Source organism: Bacillus rossius (genome assembly GCF_032445375.1).
Source record: "Bacillus rossius redtenbacheri isolate Brsri chromosome 9 unlocalized genomic scaffold, Brsri_v3 Brsri_v3_scf9_2, whole genome shotgun sequence".
NCBI classification, from domain to species: Eukaryota; Metazoa; Arthropoda; class Insecta; order Phasmatodea; family Bacillidae; genus Bacillus; species Bacillus rossius.
In genome coordinates this window covers 28565300-28587005 of record NW_026962013.1, presented here as the reverse complement: position 1 = coordinate 28587005, position 21706 = coordinate 28565300, and the positions used below count along the sequence as shown (strand labels likewise).

The 21706-nt window shown below is 39.8% G+C and overlaps 1 protein-coding gene across 4 annotated transcripts in view; it reads right to left on the bottom strand.

Moving 5' to 3' along the window:
• Positions 1-4314: 4314 nt before the first annotated feature.
• LOC134543000 (protein spaetzle 3) overlaps positions 4315-21706 on the bottom strand; it is a 169946-nt gene continuing 152554 nt past the window's right edge. For 2 of the 4 annotated variants that reach the window (XM_063387659.1, XM_063387662.1), the window contains exons 3-5: positions 13307-13588; positions 11791-11908; positions 4315-7357 (exon numbers count right to left, since the gene is read on the bottom strand). In XM_063387659.1, coding sequence (XP_063243729.1) covers positions 6944-7357; positions 11791-11908; positions 13307-13588 — 814 coding nt within the window. In that variant the 3' untranslated portion in view covers positions 4315-6943. Of the gene's footprint in view, positions 7361-11782; positions 11909-13306; positions 13589-21706 lie in introns of all 4 variants that reach the window. The other 2 variants (XM_063387660.1, XM_063387661.1) reach the window with 2 other exon arrangements.

Genomic DNA, 21706 nt, shown 5'->3' with positions numbered 1-21706 from the left:
CAGATTCCAGCCCCTTCAGGACCCCCCCCCTTACTTTGCTATGTTCCTGCCCAGATTCCAGCCCCTTCCAGACCCCCCACCTTTGCTACGTCTCTGCCAAATTCCAGCCCCTTCAGGACCCTCCTCTCTTTGCTACGTCTCTGCCCAGATTCCAGCCACTTCAGGACCCCTCCTCCCTTTGCTATGTTCCTGCTCAGATTCCAGCCCCTTCAGGACCCCCCCTCACTTTGCTATGTTCCTGCCCAGATTCCATCCCTTTCAGACACCCCCACCTTTGCTATGTTCCTGCCCAGATTCCAGCCTCTTCCGCCAACCCCACCTTTGCTACGTCCCTGCCCAGATTCCAGCCCCCTCCAGACATCCACATTTGTACTGTTTATTACGTTTATTTTTTACTAGCTGCCCGACCCGGCTTCGCACGGCTATACTAATGGAAAAAAATTAAGCCACATCTCCCATTTACAGTAATGGTAAATTTTAAAAAAAATTCAGTTTAAATTTATTACAATGCTGTATAATGTACCGGAGAGAAAATGAATAGCACCAATGGTTTCCCGACTCGTGCACGCAAAGTACAAATGATGTACCCGTACTTCGCTACGGCAGTCTACAGGCAGATCACTATTGCGCCGCTCATTATACATGCCCCTCCTTGTGGGTACGCCACTGCCGCGCGATGCCCGTTGCCATGGAGACGCAGAAGGCATGAACAATGCAAAATCCTGTTCTCATGCAGACAAAGTACCCACTGTTGCCTGGTTTTAACCACCCATGGGATCTAATTTTCGTAAAATGTCATCCTGCGTAACATAAGGTACATTACTGTGAAGTTTAAAGTACCCGCCAAAATTTCAACGGTGATGAGGACTGCACTAACAATGAAATAGTCGTTGCCATAGAGACGAATGAAGCATCAACCTTTGCCATGGTGATGTCCTACCAAAAACTGGAAATTTTGATATATTACGCCCCCGAAACTCCCCTTGGGATCGGATTTCCGCAGAATCCGTTCTTAGTGAGCGTCTACATCACAAAATGAGTAACTATGCTAAATTTCAAGTCAATCGGGTGTATAGTTTTAGAGATATCGTGATGAGTGAGTCAGTGAGTGGTATTTTATCTCCTTGGGGGTAGAATTAATCAAAATCCTTTCTTAGCGGATGCCTACGTCATAGCATCTACCTGCATGCCAAATTTCATCCCGATCCGTCCAGTGGTTTGGGCTGTGCGTTGATAGATCACTATGTCAGTTAGCCAGTCACCTTTGAGTTATATATACTTAGATTATGTGCATTGGTAGCAGCGAAACTATTTTTCTGCCCCTTATTAATATATCTATATCCTTGTATCTAAAATAAACTTAATCTCACGTTTGCAATAGACTGACTAAACGTTACATTGTTATGCACTTCAGCTATCGACAGGAAATAAACGGTTCTTATAGGGCCTACACTGTTTTTGGCGCATTAGAAACTGCATTTTATGGACTCATTTGGTTTTTAATTACTTGCCGACAGATATATTAGAGTTAATGTTGTTGTGGTATTGTGATCCTACGCCATTAACTCTGTCGTGCTGGAGCAATGCACGACTCCTAATCGGATTCGTCGTGTCGTGTTGGTCGTGGCATTGTGACTCCAGCTTTACACTTCGAAATAATAAATATCCGTTTGTATTTTAAGTTTTGGATTGATTCTTGCAATTTGGAATATTGATATTAAACAATTTTGTAGGCAAACTTACACCGAATGTCATAGAGTAACCTCAAGCGGACAAATAAAAGAATACACAAAACAAAAAAAAAGAGCCAAAATCAGATGATTTCCAATGTTAAATGCATATACAGCACACACGTATTTCTGTGCCTGATGATAGGAGCAGATGTCAGTCCCCAAAATGTCGCAACTGTTTTGTCTCAAGAGCCCTACTGTGTTGTTGTGTCGTCCAGAAGATCAGTTTAGTTTCATCGCTCGTTGCGTCACGGTGTTGTTGCAGTGTTGTCAAGATTATCTGGTTATAGTATGCTATAAATTTGTTTAATAGCTTGAAAATAATAAAAATACCTTTCGACACAGCCTTCAGGCGTAGGTAGATTTCGAAATACCTATTTCTTATGAAAATATTTTGGAAAATTCTTTAAACTACTGGAACATTTTAAGAAAATGTACGTAACATCTTTATGTTCTCCAATAATACAAAATGATCAATTAAACATTTTATTATTTTCCATGCAGCAAAAATATTATGAATGTTTTTAACTGAATGCGTTCAGTATTGAATATAATTTCATATTATGCCAACTAAAGTGATTATTAAATATTTTTTTTTGATTTTTTAACACAATTTTTTATCCTTGCACTAATAACGTGGTCGTATAAAAATTTGTTTTGCGTCAAGGTTTAAGATGGTTTAAAATTAAAACGAATATGATACTAAGAGAGTTTTGACTTTTTTTAAACCTCTGTTTTTACGGTAGTAATTCGTTTAACCAAAAATGTTTTCAGCCAAAGTTTTAGATAGCGTTTAGGATTCATACAATAAATTATTATGGATGTGATAGTACATGTATTGAATAAATGTGATGATTTTTTAAACTTTCAAACCTTGTTATTTACACCCCTTGCAGTAATGGTTGGTTACATAACATTTTATTTTACCAAATATTTAGTCAATATTTAGAAAGTTAAAAAAAATGGATTCCACAGTACAGATGGTAGGGAAGTTTTATTTATTTTCTTAAACCAACCCCAGGTTTTTTTCCACCCCTGGCATTTATGGTTTGTATTATCACAATTTGTTTAAGACAAACTTTTAAGACAAAAAATTATAAGATTTACAAAATATTTTAACGGATTTGATTGTGGGCATACTAAGGGAGTTTACCCGACCTTTGCAATAGTGTGTTGTACCAGAAATTGTTTCAGACAAAAGTTTTAGATAATTCTAAGATTTAAAAACAATTTTAACGGATTCTATGGTATGCCTACAAAGGGAGATATGAATTATCTCCAATCCATGTTTTTTTACACACGTTGCAGTAATGGTTGGTCGTATAAAAATTTATTCCAAACTAAAGGTGTAGATAATAATTTATGGTTTTACAATAAATAATAACGAATTTAATAGTTAACATGATACAGTATTTATGAATTTTCTAATATTATACCTTTATGTTTTTCAACCACTTTAAGCAATGGTTAATCTTATTAAAAATTGTTTCAGACAAATTTTTGGATAAAAATAGGATTTAAAAACAATTTGAACGGATTCAATGGTGTGCCTACTAAGGGAGTTATGTATTTTTTTGACCTCAAACCTTTGTTTTACCACCCCTTGAAGTTATGGTTGATCATATCGAAAAATTATTTAAGACTAAAGTGTTTGATATTACTCTTACGAGTTATAAATTAACGGCAGTTATCGTGCCCATAAAAATGTGAACTTTTGAGTTGACGATGGTTTTGAGGTAAATGGCTATGAAAGGAAAAACTGAATAAAAATTTTCTGGAAGTCGCACCATGGTAACAGCTTCAATAGGTAGTATTTTTTTTTTTTGAAATCTACATAATAGCCAAGAAGAATCGAATAAATGTCATCATGCAGTGAATATTATTGAACAAACATACCATGACACCTGCAAGAAATTAGCGTTTAACTTCATTATAACAAAAAAAAATTCGTTGTCCGAAAAGTCGGTTTACGGACGATAGTTTAACGTGACAACGTCATAACAAAACATTGATGAAATTATTGCATACTTTTATGAATAAAATTGAATCATTTTTATTGAATTATCACTATTTTGTATGGATACAAAGAAGGAGTGAAATGAACTCTACAATTTAATTGATAAATTTACTTTTATTTGCACTCATTAATTCAAATATGTTTATTACTTTAACGAAGATATTTTTTTAAGTATAACTTTTATACATGTTTGCTATTTAACTTCTTCCAATCTGTGTTATTCTGTTAAGGATAGGACGATGATAGGAAAAGTAGGAAACGAATGAGAGTGTTTCAAGTTTAATGTGCCTCGAAAAAGTCAAATCGATGGTTGTTCCAATCGAGTGGAAGAGAGATAGATGCGGCGCAAGCGTACAATGAGCGTAACGGGACACAGCGTAACGGGACAATGTGCGTAACGGGACACTTTTTCGTGCGAGCAGCCGGCGTTCATCGATTTATTAGACGTCACGTCAAAAAATATTTTGCTATGCAGACAGGAAAAGGGGGAGGGGGATGTTCTCATTTTGGCTTCAAGTATTAACATGGCAAGATTGTACACACCAACTCCCTTACTTCTTACCTCCATGGATTTCTCTGTGTATGTATATTCATCCCTGTTCGTTCTTGAAGTTTCTGTATGGAATACAGTATAAAATACCAATGGAGTAAGCGTGAAAAACTGTTTTAAATTTATTTGAAGGTAGCGAAGCTGCTGCATTAACATATCGTGCAACCTTAAAATAAATATTTGTTAAGAGTCATTGTTGTACTATATAAAAGTGTACTTCTCAGTTACAATACATCAGTGGGCGCAACTACCCCGAGTTAACATGGGCGTAGCAAATAGAAGAACCGCTTAGGTTCAGTCTGAGGGATAACTGTAGCCCGTAAAGTTTATGATTAAGTTGAAAAATTGACAAGTGAAACATTAACCAGTTGGCAACCACTACAGAAATAAACACTAAATATCCGGAAGTATAACTCGAATGTAGTTATGTTTGAGTAACTATAACCATGTATGTGAAATGCCACGTACAATAATTTGTTAAAATTCCCTTATATGTATATAACATTTTTGATAAAAGTTATCTCTGTTTCTGACAGCAAAGGCTTTGTTAAGAGAGACTTTTATTGCTCGGACAACTACCAGAAATCTATAAGGATAATCGTTTGTTTTGGTGTATCATTTTTTCACATATACTTCAAACAAAATACATTTATTAATTGAATGAAATGTTACAACTTTGAAAAGTAAAAATATGCCTTGCTAAAAAATATTTTTACAGCTTCAGATATTTTTGCTTACATTTACTTTTTGAATAATTTTTATTTCACATTAATTTTTTAAACTTTATAAGTACAAGTATATTTATTACATTTCCATGTGTTGTTGATTATGATTAGATTTTCAGAAAACATACAAGCTTGTGAGTATTAATAGTACACAATTATTTTATTTGCACGTAAACCTTTAAATTTTTTTCCTACTTTTAGATTTTCGGGTAGAATCATAAGTAACCGAGATTCTGATTTTCTTTTTGTTACGTGCATAGCACAACAGCAGAAATACAGACCTTTTACCAAATAATATAATAGAGACAATATAGGAAACCGATTTAAAAAAAAGTGAGAAAAGTGACGTGAGAGAATCTGGTGGCGTGGAGTGCATCTACTTTTTTCCCTCCCCGAAGTCATGAAAAAATTAGCATAATATCAGTAAAGACATCATGTTATTTAGGGTGATGCAAGGTGAGTTGTTACAACACCTGCAAATTCAACTGTGTGAGAAGCGAAGGTCGTTTACGGCCATTATTGTAAGCCCATTTGTCAATGTGTTAGTGTCAATTGTAAGTTTTTTTGAATACACGTGTTCATATTTTTAATTTATTTATATTTTTTCAATCCCCCGAAAAATATTTATGTATCCGCCCCCTGTTGGCCTGAGTTTTCCTTATTGTCCTATAACGATATTTGATTGATCTGTGACACGTTTATAAATTATCATTTACGTTAAATTTTATTTGGGACTGTTTGAATTTGTAAGAAAAGTAGTAAAAATGTGTAACATTTTCTTAAAAACACAAAATAAATATTTCTTTTTGTGAGAAATGTAGAGGATTCAGCTTATATTCAATTAACGTAATGCATATTTTTTGCAATGTTTACTAAAATATTTTACAAAATATTTAAATGATAACATTATACTTAAACTGTGCTTAATACATTATTATTTTAAAATATAAAACAGTAATACTATTCTAACCAATTTATTAAATTCACTTTAAAAAATATTTTCTAGTGTCTAAGATTTGAAATTTTCACACACACTTGATTAACAAAACTTATTCACATAAATCTTTGATATGCCTGTCAATATTAATCACATAGAACATGTCTTTTAACAACGAAGTTTTATGTCACTCTTAAAGAAATCTTTTTTCTTAAACGACTTTGCATTAGTCTTATCAACAATTAAGAGATAATACATACAAATAATTATTTTAAAAATCCTTTGGCTTACAATTGCCTGCAGTATAAAAAAAATTCATCAAACAGCACTTTCTCAGTTGCATGTCGAGTTGGTCGAGAACCAACATTCAGCACAGTGTCCTTAAAAAATTATTTTCTTTTAGAGAAAAAAAATAAGCAACAGAGATCTACTGCAGAGCTGATGATTCGGAGGTTTTCATTTTTTGTTATTGTCACTGATTGTCCTCTTGACTTTTCTTATTGCAGCCTCTCCAAAGCAACGTCCCACGCCATTTTACCGAAACAACATGACAACGCTTTCACAAAACACTGATTGCGAATGAGTTTCGCGAAGCTCACGTTGTGGAGCTGGGCAGTGGTATTTTTATGGGTTACAATTTAACATTTTCAAAAGTAAATCCAACGAAATATTGTTCTGAAAAAAAAATCCGATAATTTTTGTATCGTTATTTTCAATTTTCCTAATCATCTCGTTTACATTTTTGGCCGTGGACCTTATCTCGTTTCTCTCAGCTTATCGATTAAATATTTTAAAACCTACGGTTTTTGTCAGTTAATGAAATTATACTATCGGGATGAAGAAGTATTACGCAAGTTATATTTAAAAAAAAAATGGGGGCAAGTGTCACTTATTATTTATTGAAATATTTCGAAGTGTATGACGAAATTGAAAAAAAAAAAATTCTTTTCTGTCGAAAACAAGTTGTGTTGATAACGAAATACTTTATCCAGGTAAAAAAAAAAAATCAAACTTTCCTGTTATTGTGAAAACCGGTTTTTTGTGAAACCGGCCCCCTGTGGGTGACAATCGACTGACGAGTGAGCCGTCGAGGGACGAAGCAAGGTGGGAGCGCGTGACCCGCCCCTCTGGTTCTAGATGACACCCCTCAGCTCCCGAGGGTCGCGGGTGCTGGGGGGGTGTTGGTAACTCCAGGGGTGGCGGCGGCGGCGGCGGTGGGGGTTGCAGGCAGCCGCCCCCTAGTCGGGGGCGCAGCGACACACGCAGCACGACGGGAACAGGAACCAGTCCATGAAGATGCCCTTGCAGTCGTTGTCCGGGTCGTAGGCGAGCAGGCGGTGCCACTTGTACTTCTGCTCGCAGCCGCAGTCGCCGCTGCAGCGCTTCGTCTGCGCCTTGCTGCTGGCGGGACCACAAGGACACAAGCCACAGTCAGACGCCGCGTGGAAGTCACCGTTAAAAAAAAAACAACACAAAAACAGGCCAAGCACACGACTGTGCGAAATCGGTTCGCAATTGAAATCTTACTGTTGATTTCAGCCGGTGATATTTCGGTATGTATCCAACGTCTTTTGGTAGCGTTAGCAAATAACTGTACCAAATGGTTATCCGACGACATATGACCAGCAATTTGAGAACATTAATTTGGGTTATGTAAGAATTTTTTTTTGTTACAATTTCTACTCGCCAAACATTTTTATTTACATTAATATTGCTAGTGACTTTCCGTAAGTAATATTAGCAATAATTAATTTTTAAAGCAGGAAATTGCATACACCTGAGTATTGTAACACCACAAAAATTTCTTGACACAATATTATTTATAATTATAAACAATTCTCTATTGCATACTACTCTACACTAATTGGCTGTTACACCATGCGTCCGTGACAAAAAATGAAATATATTTATTTCACTCCCATGCACACGAAAGTCCAATGCGCTATTGTGAAGCAGTTGGTTCGAAATAATGGCAGTCAAATCTTGTGCACGTGGCCTATCGTTACTGTTACTGTTTTTTTTTCTTTCAATTGTGCACCCGGCTGTACGAATACGCGCACAGATTAACAATCGACATGCAGTTTCCCGCCTGAGGCAGGGTCTCGCAGGAGCCGGCTGCTCTACCCGAGGAACAGGACCTCTCGTTCCGGCCGGACTGAAAGGTGCCTGGCTAGAGATGGGGTGGAGCACTCCGAGAAAACCCACAGGCCACGGCCGCCGGGAATCGAACCCGGATCGCCTTTGTGAGAGGCGAGTATCCCAACCACTCGACCTCACCCGCCACTTGGTTAGCAATAACACATGATGATAGGAAATTGCGGGTCATACATTTTACGAGTAATAGGAAATGCCAAAACGCGCAATTTTTTTTTCTTCTAAGAAATACATGTCGGGAAACGCGACCCTGCAAAGTTAACAAGCACGAGCAGTAATGCGCGAATTAAAAATTTCGCGCGCATTCAGGGCGTTTCTCCATTGGCTGAGAGGACGAGCGGTGACGTTCAAAAGCCCCGCGGGAAGCAGGAGCTAGCCACTCGCAGTTTGGCGTGCATCGCCCTTCGCGTCGTTTAACTTCCCAGGTTTCCAGGCGGTCGCCGGTCAAGACGTCAACACGGCTGTCACGGAAGCGCACTTGGTTAATGCTCACAGCTCTCGCTACAATTAATTCCTTAACGCCTCTACTGCACACGTTGGCCGAAAAGCCTAAGATGTCCATCAAGTTCTGTCCCTGCCCGAACACGCCTGAATATTCACCTTCGGCCAACCTCGGGATTTGTTTAATTTTGCGCATAACGAAATGCCTAGTTTGTAAGTCATTTATCTTTTTTCTGTTTTAGTTTCTTAGTTTTTTAGGTGCTGACTGGCGGCGGAGTGAGTGGTCAGTGCAACCACTCACCACCAGGGGCGCTTGCGTCCCTGGTCACTAAATCCAGTACTGGACAATTATCAAGGCGGACCACGAGTCCAAGTGCCCAACCCCCGCATGGTAGACTCTTTTCTACTCTGTCCAACACTTCATCCAGACCATCCTCTGTCTCCTGTAAATTCCTACACGTAATGCATGCCAATTTGCATCCCGCATGAATGTGCCCAGGGTTTTCCCTGTGTCTATGCAGGTTTTACCTGGGCCCAACCTATCTCTAGTTATAGTCTAGATTTAAGAGTGAGGGGAGTTAGTCATGGCGCCAATCGCTGCCATGGCTGGCCAATCCCCTCCTAGCACATGATGCATGCGACCCTCTCCCTGCATGGCTAATCCCAGCATGACTAGGCGTATAGGCTTCGGCCTGAGACGCACCTAGGTCCCTCCCTAACCCGGACCCCTCCAAAATACACTTAGTTTTAGTTAGGTTAGGAAAAAATCGCGCAGGAAAAATGAATTCAATTATTAAAAGTGGTCGGTTAGGTTAGCTACATTAAAACACTTTAAAACACCATGGACGGTTAGTTAGGTTAGTATAGCTACATTAAAATAAACAGAGAAATATAAATATATATAAATACACCCGAGGTTGGCCGAAGGTGAATATTCGGGCGTGTTCGGGCAGGGACAGAACTTGATCTACATCTTAGGCTTCCCCACGTCGGCCATACCTGCGAATGTATTGTGAAATCTGTCAGCCCGTTGCACTTGTTCCAAACCTATAATCGCAACACCCAACTCGCAAACAGCCAACACTGCTCTAATCGCCCAAAGCCAAACGTGTTAACGTACCGCAACTAACCACCCACTGGGCTGTGCACCAGGCTGCCGTTAGCTGCCGCATTTGACTAACTGTAAACGTCTGCGCCCGTCTCTTCACCTGCTTCCCGTGGGGCGTTTGAACACCACAGCGCTGCGATCGCCACAGCGCTGCGATCGCGCGTCTTCTCAGCCGCACTGTTTAAATTATTCACATTAAATTTACGACGAAAGATTTTTACAAATTATCCACGGATATCAGCAAATTTACCGTTACCTTCGTACATTTTTCAGGTACTAAGTTCGCTTACGATGAACATTAATCAAGAAAAATCTTAAACTTGTTAAAGACTCCATCACAAAAACTCTTTTATTTATTCTACGTGTGAGTTTTCCTTAAAAACAGAATATTGAAGACTGAATATAGTGCAGTTTTTTTTATCTAAGATTTAGTTATTTGATCTAACGTAGATCTCTAAGTTTATTTGAGGCGAATTCTTAGTTGAAAATTCCGTAAATTCAGTACTAATTTCTAAGTGTGATACACTAATGCGCAGATTCCCGTGAAATTTTAATTTTCGCGTTACTGTTCACTTCTATAATTTTGCAGGGTTGCGTTTCGGGAAATATGTTTCTGAAATCATTTTTTTTTGCATTCCCTGACGCTAATTAAACTTATGCCAGCAATTTCCGAACTCTCTGTATACATGACTTATGCCTATAAAGTGCATCCCAAAGCTAGCACACGTCTTTGAAGTTGGAGCTGAACTAAATTTTTTATTGCAAACAATATTGATAAAGTATTTAATGTGGAACTGAAAGGGTCTGGATAACAAACTGAATACATTTTTACAACCAACCTGAAACTTGTTGCTATCATTAATTGATTTTTTTTTCAAAATTCATTATTTGGGTTGCAAAAGTCAGAAAGTTTAGAGAAAATAATGTGTTATACCCAATTATTTCAACGAAATCCTACTAAGCGTTCTATAAATTAAATATAATTTATATGTTGTATGTGAAACACTAAATGACCTCGTCAACGAAACTCAAAAATCTAATAGCATAGGTCATGAGAGATGATAAAAAAATAAAAAAAACACAGACCAGGAATATTGAGAAAAATAACGGTAAGAGCCTATAGTAAATAAATATCCTAGCATTTTCCTGGAGAGGTTTCAGTAACCGTGGGAAGCCGAAATAAAAGATGGCCGGACTGGATTCGTAAACAGGTAATCTCTAAAGTGAGCGAATCTTACCACTGCCCCCATCTAGCCGCCAAACCAACTAAAATAAAATACGATAATTTTAGAAGGTAGTTTTTTTTACACGTGTACATTTCAGAAATATAACTAGGACAAAAGTCTGTCTGGCTGAGCGGCAGTGAAAGTTCTATACACCGTATTAAGTAATTTGTCTCAAATTTTTAGAGTTTTCGAACGTAGCACCAATTATCTACGTTTCCTTTTGCCACGTGGTGGGAGATCGGGGTAGGCGCAAGCAGTGCTGACAAAGTCTTAGGGCTCAGGACACAGCCAACTGTCTGGTTAGCTGAGTGGAGGTACGGGTCTGAGGCGGTAACTATGCTGGGTTGGTGGCCCCAGCTGCTGGTCATTGCCGAAGCCCTAATACCCACCCGATCAAACAAAAGGGAGCGATCCCTAACAGTTCTGTTTTTCTTGCAAGCTCTGGAATGTTTATAGAAAGCGAACTGCAATGTTACTCTCACCCTACCCTACTAGGGCGCATATGTGGGAGGGTAACGTGAGAATGCCGGCCGTAAGGTCGGGATAATCTGTCCGGTTAGCTGAGTGAGGCAGGGGGCAGAGGTGATGACTATGCTGGGTTGCCCTAGTCTGGTCATGGCTGAAGCTCTTAACACCTTCCTGCTCAAAGGGGGAAGTAATCCTTGAAATATTTGTCTGAATATTACTTGCTCTGGAATGTAAAAAAAATTAATGGATCTGTATGCCGACCCCTGATATACCCTACAAGGGCACACATTTGGGAGGACAGGTGGAGGATGCCGACCATAGGTTGGAACACAGCTGCCACACGGTGATCGTAAGCGACGGTTGGGACTGTCAGATTGGAGACGCGCTCCGGGCCACAGGACTCGACGTCGCGACGCTGGTACTCACGAGCACACCTCCTGGTGGATGGCCTGCTCGAAGTGCTGCGTGTTGACGACGGCGCGCACCTTGCCGGCGCTGTTGGACGCCCAGTAGGGAGTCACTATCTCCACCTTGGAGTCGCACACGTCCACCCTGCAACCACGCGCGCCCCGACCCTGTCAGCGTCTGAGACAACCACTAGGGGTGATGTTCAAGTTAGCGGGGTGGTGTATGTTCAAATAAGCGGGGCGGTGATGTTCAAATTAGCGGGTGATGATGTTCAAATAAGCGGGTGGTTGATGTTCAAATAAGCGGGTGGTTGATGTTCAAATTAGCAGATGATGATGTTCAAATTAGCGGGTGATGATGTTCAAATAAGCGGGTGATTGATGTTCAAATAAGCGGGTGGTTGATGTTCAAATAAGCGGGTGGTGATTTTCAAATAAGCGGGTGGTTGATGTTCAAATAAGCGGGTGGTTGATGTTCAAATAAGCGGGTGGTTGATGTTCAAATAAGCGGGTGGTTGATGTTCAAATAAGCGGGTGGTTGATGTTCAAATAAGCGGGTGGTTGATGTTCAAATAAGCGGGTGGTTGATGTTCAAATAAGCGGGTGGTTGATGTTCAAATAAGCGGGTGGTTGATGTTCAAATAAGCGGGTGGTTGATGTTCAAATAAGCGGGTTGTTGATGTTCAAATAAGCGGGTGATTGATGTTCAAATAAGCGGGTGGTTGATGTTCAAATAAGCGGGTGGTTGATGTTCAAATAAGCGGGTGGTTGATGTTCAAATAAACGGGTGTTTGATGTTCAAATAAGCGGGTGGTTGATGTTCAAATAAGCGGGTGGTTGATGTTCAAATAAGCGGGTGGTTGATGTTCAAATAAGCGGGTGGTTGATGTTCAAATAAGCGGGTGGTTGATGTTCAAATAAGCGGGTTGGTGATGTTCAAATAAGCGGGTGGTTGATGTTCAAATAAGCGGGTGGTTGATGTTCAAATAAGCGGGTGGTTGATGTACAAATAAGCGGGTGGTTGATGTTCAAATAAACGGGTGGTTGATGTTCAAATAAGCGGGTGGTTGATGTTCAAATAAGCGGGTTGGTGATGTTAAAATTAGCGGGTATTGATGTTAAAATAAGCGGGTGGTGATTTTCAAATAAGCGGGTGGTGATTTTCAAATAAGCGGGTGGTGATTTTCAAATAAGCGGGTGGTGATTTTCAAATAAGCGGGTGGTGATTTTCAAATAAGCGGGTGGTGATTTTCAAATAAGCGGGTGGTGATTTTCAAATAAGCGGGTGGTGATTTTCAAATAAGCGGGTGGTGATTTTCAAATAAGCGGGTGGTGATTTTCAAATAAGCGGGTGGTGATTTTCAAATAAGCGGGTGGTGATTTTCAAATAAGCGGGTGGTGATTTTCAAATAAGCGGGTGGTGATTTTCAAATAAGCGGGTGGTGATGTTCAGATAAACGGTGGTGATGTTCAAATCAGCGGGGTGGTGATGCTTGTATTTGCGGACTGGCAGGCTGGCAGGCACAGCGAGGACGAGACCTACCTGCCGGTGTCGGACTGGTTGTTGCGGAAGGACTGGCGCGAGTGGCGCAGCTTGCTGAAGTACGACTCGCCCGGTTCGGCGGCGGGGTCCGGGGGCCCGTGCTTGTCGGGCACCCCGGGGGCAGGCTTGCCGGACCTGCCCCCAGCCCCCGCCCCCGCCGCCTCCCGCTTGGTCGCCCGCCGCTCGCTGCGCATGGCCCCGTACTCCGGGTTCATCTGGAACTCGCCGTACATCCTCTTCATCAGCGCCTTGTTCTCGTCTATGAACAGCTCGATGCGGTCTCTGGAACACGACACCAAATAAAAACTTCATGACGCGTGCAATCAAGCAGTTTGGTAATATTCATATTTCAATGATAGATTGAACCAGTTAAAAAGGAAAGAAAGGCATTTTTAATTGTTGCGTAGTTAAAATGTAAAACCTTTTCTATATGTTTAACAAAAATATTTTTCAAACATTTATTGTACAAATAAAAAAATATCCAGCACTAATATTTATTAATGTCAGTAAAATTTAGCGTGTAACACACCTTTTATACAAATAGTAGCTAACGTCGCCTTTGAGAAAGTTTTTGCACAATTTTAATGATAATGCAACTGCGTTTGTATTTTTTTGCAGTATTGAAAGATCTCAATGGTTAGTATTTGAAAAAAAAATCTTTGCTACGTAAAAAACAATGTATGTATATATATATTTTTTAAGTGTATGAGCAGATTAGACCTACTGAGATTAGATTAGCCTATAGTGTGCTTCTAACCACCTGGGTACCACTCAGTGCTCATAATATATTTGATTCATTTTCCGGGGAAGGGGTTTGTGGGATAAAACCCACGACTATGATGTCGCCTTACAATGCATTAGCGATCTCGGCCAACGAAGATTCCGCCGGGCGTGGCTTTCCAGCTCGGGTTTGGTTACACTGCAAGGTGCACGAGGCCAACGCGCGCAGGAGCATCGAACAGTAAGGTGTACACTGGACATTGGAAGAGAACGATTCGCAAACCCCTGATCAGTCCCTCAAACATTCAGTGTTTCTCTGAAGCTCGCGCGAATACCCCTCATATTTATAAAAAATAGAAAAAAAAATTGGAGCCTTGATGATACGCTAATTATTGGTTGGATGGATAATACGTTGCCACAAAATAGTTATAAAATATTGTACACATTTCAGAGTACTGTATTTTTTACCAGATGATTTTTTAATTCGTTCGGCGCGTATATAAAGTGCGCCGAATGATTTTCTCTCGCTAACGTTCCCGTGTCAGCGCGAATGTTGATTTATTAGTTTATTTACTTTTTCCACGGAGCTTGATTACATTTTAAAGAGGCGTAAGCTCACGATTGCCTCAAATGAATACATACATATAGGTATACTAAAATAATTCGAGTTTTGACGAATCCTAAGATAAATGCGTGTGTTGTATAAATAAGAAATAAAAATAACTGTTTTAGCAAGAAATAATGGTTGCCATATACTTTTGAGTGATTTATAAGGATCAAGGTGGTTTTAACGTAAAACATAAAACGCCTCGGCCGTGCGGAGTTTGCGCGAAACTTAGTTTTTGAGTAAACTAAACAAACGTCAGTGTTATGAACAAACCAGTTTATGTTACGGTTTTCTTTATTATCAAGTTGATATTTTACAGTAAACTGTTATTGAAATTAAAAAAATATTAAGCATCATTGTAATAAAAATAATAATAAACGTAGTGCAAAAACCATTATGACATATCTAAAAAAGTGTTCAGCGAAAACTAGGGGAAAAAAATACAACTCAGTGTTATGGTTACTGAAGAAGTGACTGAGGAACACTTCCAATGGAATAGATTCCGTAATTGTGTGATTTTTTTTAAGAATGACACAAAATATAAATCTATTTGTAAACGTATGTCATTCTGATAAATCGTTTAAAAAAATCCACTTCTTCCACTCATCAGAAAATTATAAAACTCTTAACATTCGTCTTAGTAAATATACAAGATATCCATAAAGTCCCAGTTGCAATTATATATTATATAACAGTTTAATTTAGACTATTCACAACAAATCACACTTCAAAATTAAGTTAAACTATCTTAGTTTTTCTAACAAATGTTTACTATGAGCAAATTTAATTATACGGCACACATTAAACCTAATGTACAATTCTTCCCTAACTTTGGTAAACAAGTCCGGAGTAATGGTAGCAAAACCGTCTTAAATTCTGTGTCTCATCTCTGGAAAGTTATTAGGTAGCGACGGAACGTAGACACGATATTTTATAAACCTCAAAAAAAAAAAAAAAAAAAAATTCTCATGTGATTATGTCAAGTGAACGTGGCGGCCAGGGAAAAGAGCTTTGTCTAAATTATTACGACTAATCCAACGGTCAGTGACTTCGACGTTCAACCACTCTCGTACAAGGAGATTCCAATGGGGAGGGATCCACCCTGTTGCCAAAAAAAAAAATATATTTATTATAGGTTCACCCTCTACTAATTGAGAATTTACGCTCCGGAATCGCCATTTTGCATAGGTGGCGCTGCAAGTGAGAAAAAAAAAGCATTACTCTCGCATGAGCTTATCTAAAACTATTTGAGTTACTCTTTAATTGTAACCTTGAACCAACACTCTACAATATTTATACTATTAAAGTTATAACTGGAACATTATTTTATGGACATACTGTACCAAACGAACAAGAATTCTTGAATTAATTTTAAATATCCCTACAATTAAAAAAAATTAACTCATATAATAATACATTTTATGGCAACACATTTAATGAGTTGTTATTACATGAAAAGGCTCTACAATAAGTATTATTTTTTACTGAAAATATTGAAGATTTTAGCATACGTTGGTAATAACTAAGAATTCTACTATCCTTGTGTGTATTATATTCAGCCACGGATTTCTTGTTTACAGAAAAGTTTCCTTTGAAGATGGATTCGTGATAATATCTTTGACGACGAGTATGTAAATCAGCGAAGTACCTTGAGAGTCTTGTAAACCTCCTAATAGAGCTAGGCCACGAGGAAAATAAGTTTGTTGGATTTGGACGGATGCCATTTTAAAACCAATAAACGGGTCTTCCTGGCAAACGAAGCAATCGAGTCTTCTTCTTTTTTATCGCAAGAATGTTTACGAGATAACGAAATTATGAGATGGGGGAAGCCGGTTGTTTATGTCCTGAGTAAAAAACAAAATCGACGAGACAGCCGAAATTGTTTTTGACGTGGATTTTGTTACGACTGTAAGTCATTTTCTCGTAAAACTGCTCAGTGTTGCACTGTTAATCTACATAAGATAAATATTACGTAGAAACTGTTAGAAACTATACAGTACATTTATGGACTTTTCAGCACAATGTACGTAATTAACAATGTGTTCATAGTTCCAGGTAATTAGTTTTGTTTTAAACCGGGAAAAAGAAGCTAGTCTCTTCATGAGGAACATCTAACCTCGGTGTTGAGCAAATTCGTGTGCACTCAGTTTGCAAATGCACTCATTATACGAAACCGGGACACGAAATGTAACTTAGAATTGTTTAAAATAATTCCGAGCGTGATTAGTATACGAAAGTAGTGTTTTCAACCAAATTCTTTTAACGGAAATCACACGTAGTTTCCGAGCCCGTCGCTAGAATTCGCAGCCGGGTTAGCTACGTTAGACTATCGAATAATTACAAATTTTAGACAGAAATTTTAAACTATATAATGAAACAGCTCCGATAAAATTGAGAAATACTTGAAGGAAAAAAAAAACTAAACCCCGGATTTTGGACCTGAATTTCGACAATGATTTTTTTTTTTTACTAAGATACTGCCCATCTTGTTAAAATTAATTAAACAGTTGATGGTACAAAGTTTTCCTGTGGCTTTGTGAACTTAGGTTCGCGTCATCCGCGACAGATGGCAGCACCGTTCCACGCGACGTTCACGAAAGGACTCCTGCCAAACACCGTATACCGAACAGCTGAGATGTCACACGTGAGCAGGCGGCAGGTCGATGTTTCCCGGAGCGAAGCACTGGTCTCGCGCCGCTGCCGGAGGAGGACGGAGAGACTCGTATCTCTCGAATCTCTCGCATCTCTCGCATCTCTCGCATCTCTCGCCCGGGAGCCTTGGCCAGACCGGTAGGAGCGTGGCGCGACCTCCGACCCCGCACGGCGGCGCGACAGGGCGGCCTTGGGGCGGACGACCTGCCCGGGAAGTGTAGCAGCGCTCCGAGCACCTCCGCTTCACGCTGGGATCACATTAGCCCGACTGCAGGCGGAATACGGGAAACCTTCTTTTCACAGACGAGACAGCCAAACGCCCGATCGTGCAACTTCAGGTTTTTTTTTTTGGTTCATTGTAAATGTGTTGATAAAAGGATACTAATGGTCAATTAGGTTAGGTTAGCTACATTATAAATACTTTAAAACATGGTGGACAGTTGATTTGGTTAGGATAGCTACATTAAAGATACGGAGAAAAAAAAAGCGAGCATGAACTTCGGGGAACTTCGGGTTTTGGCTCTATCGTCTGTGAAATGAAGGCTTCCCGGCGGAATACGGCCAACTAAACATATGTGCGGTGGACAAATACCAACATAATAAAATGAAGTTTGGAAATATGAAGAAAACATAGGAATATAATAACGTAAGCAAAAAAAAAAAGTATTTTACGAACATTCTTAGCTCAGAATTTACGGAATACTGCATTAACGGGTTGGAGTATTCAGTATAATAACAAAAAAGTGCAACGAACGCGGGAGACGCGCGCCAGTTACCTGAGCGGTTAGGCGGCCCCGCGCTGTCATTGACGTCACACGCATACCTTGGGGGACTATAGCGGCCCGGCATAGCCACCTCCTGCCCTCGCGCCCACCTTGCCCGGGTGATGTTATCTTTCCCTGAGTGGACTTTGATATCCGCGGGCGTACAGAGGCTGTAGTGTGGAGTGGCATGAATAAGCGACGCTATTCTGGATGCTTCGAGCGTCTGGGTCGACCCGGGATGACGCGACACTTTATAACAACTCAAGTCGGTTCCAGAAAGACGGCCATGGATATAAAAGCGGTGACGCTGGCCTCCGCGGGAGTTCCGAGAATTCGTCCAGGCGAGTGAAGTGAAGAGTCTGTGCGCGTGTGACCACGTTGCGCGAGACTGTGTGTGTGGATTGGCGCGAAGTAAGGCGAACTATTGTTGAACCTAGCTCTTGGGAGGAGTGTGAACTGTGGACTGGACAGATACTTGGTGTTTTAACAGAAATTAAGTGTGGTGATTTAATTAGTAATGTAAATATTAGTGGTAAATAGAACTGTATAAAATTAATTGGGATATTCTTACAAACACGTTTTCCCAACTCATAATAATATTATTATTATCAAAAAACGTACCTGACTTAGGTACCTGGAGTTGCATATAATTTAATGTACAAAAGTAGCGTTACTAGAAGAAAAAAAAAATTCGCTCGGATCTGAAACGCGTCAAGAGCCACACTATCAGAATCTCGGGTCCTAACCGTTTAAGGATCCTACCCCACCATATGAAGCCGCTCTTGTGAAATATCCATTGTGAAAAAAAGCTTGGTGAGCTATCATTTAAACCTTGTGGAGCAAATAATTACTGAGATGTTTATTTTAAAATATCAGTTTCAGCAAAAAAATAATATTAAAAAAAATCGAACGTGGTGGGATACGATTCCCCTTTACTCTCCTATTCAGAGGCGTATCTTTGTCGGTGAGCGGTGAGGCGGGATGATAAGCGCGACGCTCGCTGATGCTTCTAGCGCGGTGTCGCGCAGTCTTCTAGTCGCGCGTGGGGCAAATGTGTGATCTGAACGGTAACCGTATCAACATATTGCGGTGATAATGAAGATAAAACGTGCAATGCAAATCCCTTGAATGCTTTCAAGAATCTGTACCGGTTGATTCTGCAAACACGTTTTTTTTTTTTTTTTTTTGCGATTTTCACTTTTATAAAAAATACTGCTTAAATACGGAAACAGAACTACTCATTCACCCTCGCGGGGGCAAGCAGACCCCACAGTGATACGTTGAGAGTTTTCAAATCGCGCGCGGTTTTCCTTGAATACAGGTACACCGCCAAGTGTGCCCCGGTAGGCGGTAGACCCTTAACGCGCTCATCTTTAGGGTAGGTCAGGAAGGAAAATACCTCCGAGGGAATATTCTCCAGGAGTATTCGGTTGTTACCTCATCCGCGCTCTCTGTCTCGCTCTCCCGTGCCACCTGAATGGGCGTGCCGTCAATGGAAGGCCATCCTCCACTTCCATCGCGGGGATAGCAGGCCGCCCTCCATCCTCCCCCCTTCTACAACCACGTGACAGCGGCGCGCCGACTCGCGGCAACAACCGACTATCCGACACCGTGTCACGTGGTGCAATGCGCACGTGGTTTTTCCCTCGGCTCCAGCGAGCAGGAATCCCACTGTTCAATGATATCCCGGATCAGACGCTCGAGTATCCCTTTGGTAACGAGCAAATTCACTTGTTATCATGTTGCAAATTAACTTAAAAACAATATACTTGGACACGAAATATCTTTATAAATTATCCGAGCATGATAAATATTCGCAAATTGTTTTTTTAGACTACATATATCTTGACGCGAATAATACGTAGTTTCCGCACCCGCCGCTAGAATTTGCTGCCCGAACAGATACGTTGACTATAAAATCATTCGATTTGCAGAGCGAAAGGTGAAACTACATAAATGAAACGGCTCTGCTAAAAGCGAAAAAGGTCGTGGTAAAAATACTAAACTCCTGCTTTGGATCTGATTTTCGGCAAGGAATTTGATAAAATTACTGCCCATATTGTTAAAATTCATTAAACAGTTAATACCACAAAGTTTCCTTTTTGGCTTTGTGAACTTCGGTTCGCGCCATCCGCCACATTTCCGTTCCAAGCTACTTCCGTTACTTTCACGAAATTTCTCCTACCATCAATATAGTAATTTTATTTTTTGTTATTTGGTTGAATAGGTTTTCACACGTCTAGGTAATTGTAACTAAAATGAAATGTTGGTTAGGTCTGTTTGATAAATAATAGTAGTAGTTCAAATATTAAAAATCTCTCCAAAAATTTGTTGATTATTTTAAGTCAGCGCCATTTAGAGTTGTGAACATCTGTGAAACCTCGCCCATCAGTTTCAATACGACCGCGAAGTTGCGTGAGCGAGCCGCGAACTTAGGATACGTTCAGAAATTGTTCAGGAGTCAGTGAAACGCAGGTTCCCCCGCAACAGACCTTGGACGCGCCTGTCTACTGTGAGATACACTTGCTGCTTGTCAAACGATCAACCTGCTTCGAATGCACATAGTTATTTTCCTATATGATAGTGATAGAGATGAGTTGTTAATTAATGTTCCCAATCACGTCCTTTGCGAACAAGAATAATTAGGCTAAAGTAGCTACGAAAAGTACTATTTTTTCTCCTTTACCCATTTCAGAAACTAGAAAAAAAAACAATTTTGCTTAACTATGGCTTTACAGGAACACAGGAAAATGTTTGAGTAGAACTGCCATGTCCGTGACTTGGAGCGACTTGCACAGTCGTGACTTGAGGCAAAGGAGTGTATTCCCCCATTTGGTTAACTTGACAAGTATTTGCTGAGGTTTCACTTTCTGACTATGCAAGTGGCCCTGAGGATCACCATAAATGGCACATTAATGCCGCTTACAGCACAGTCATTCGGTGCAGATAAACCAGTTTAAGAGTCAATCTTTAGGTAGCCATATTTGAAAACATTTTCTTGAATGAGAACAAAGTGGCTTGTCAGGTCACGTGGGAGTCGATTGTTTACAGCTCGAACCAATCGAAACTTTCTTGTTTTTGATTTCTTAATTACGTGCTTAAATATGACATACCACAAAAATTGTTCTGTATTGCCACTCACTCACACAAAACTAATCAGATGACACATTCATTTTGTTTAACTGTTAATTTTTCTGCTCCTCCTTGCCTCGTTTGGTTGTATTTCTAGATATGATTGGTTAATGTTTAACCTACCGATTGCAAGCAAGCATATAGTACACGTCATTCTGAAGGATCAGCAAAACAATTTAGTTTTAATAAGAAATACATGTAACAATTTCGAAGTTGAGCAAGTTCCAACAAAGTATCTACCAGGTAACCGTGGATTTAAAAACGTCATTCCAATGCTTATGCTCTGAGCTGACAGGAAGCGTCAGCATAAGCGAACGATGTCTGAGTTAAGGCTGCTATAACGCATTCTCTTAAGTAATTAGCAAAAAAAAATATTATTTACACTTTGCTGTCGGGTTTCACCAATTCTTCCAATTGCACGAATTACATGGATCGGTCAATCAGGAACGATTTAACAGACACGAATTTAATTCTTATGGAGAGTAAAAATGAAATTGGCGTTAGGTAATATAATCTACAATGAGA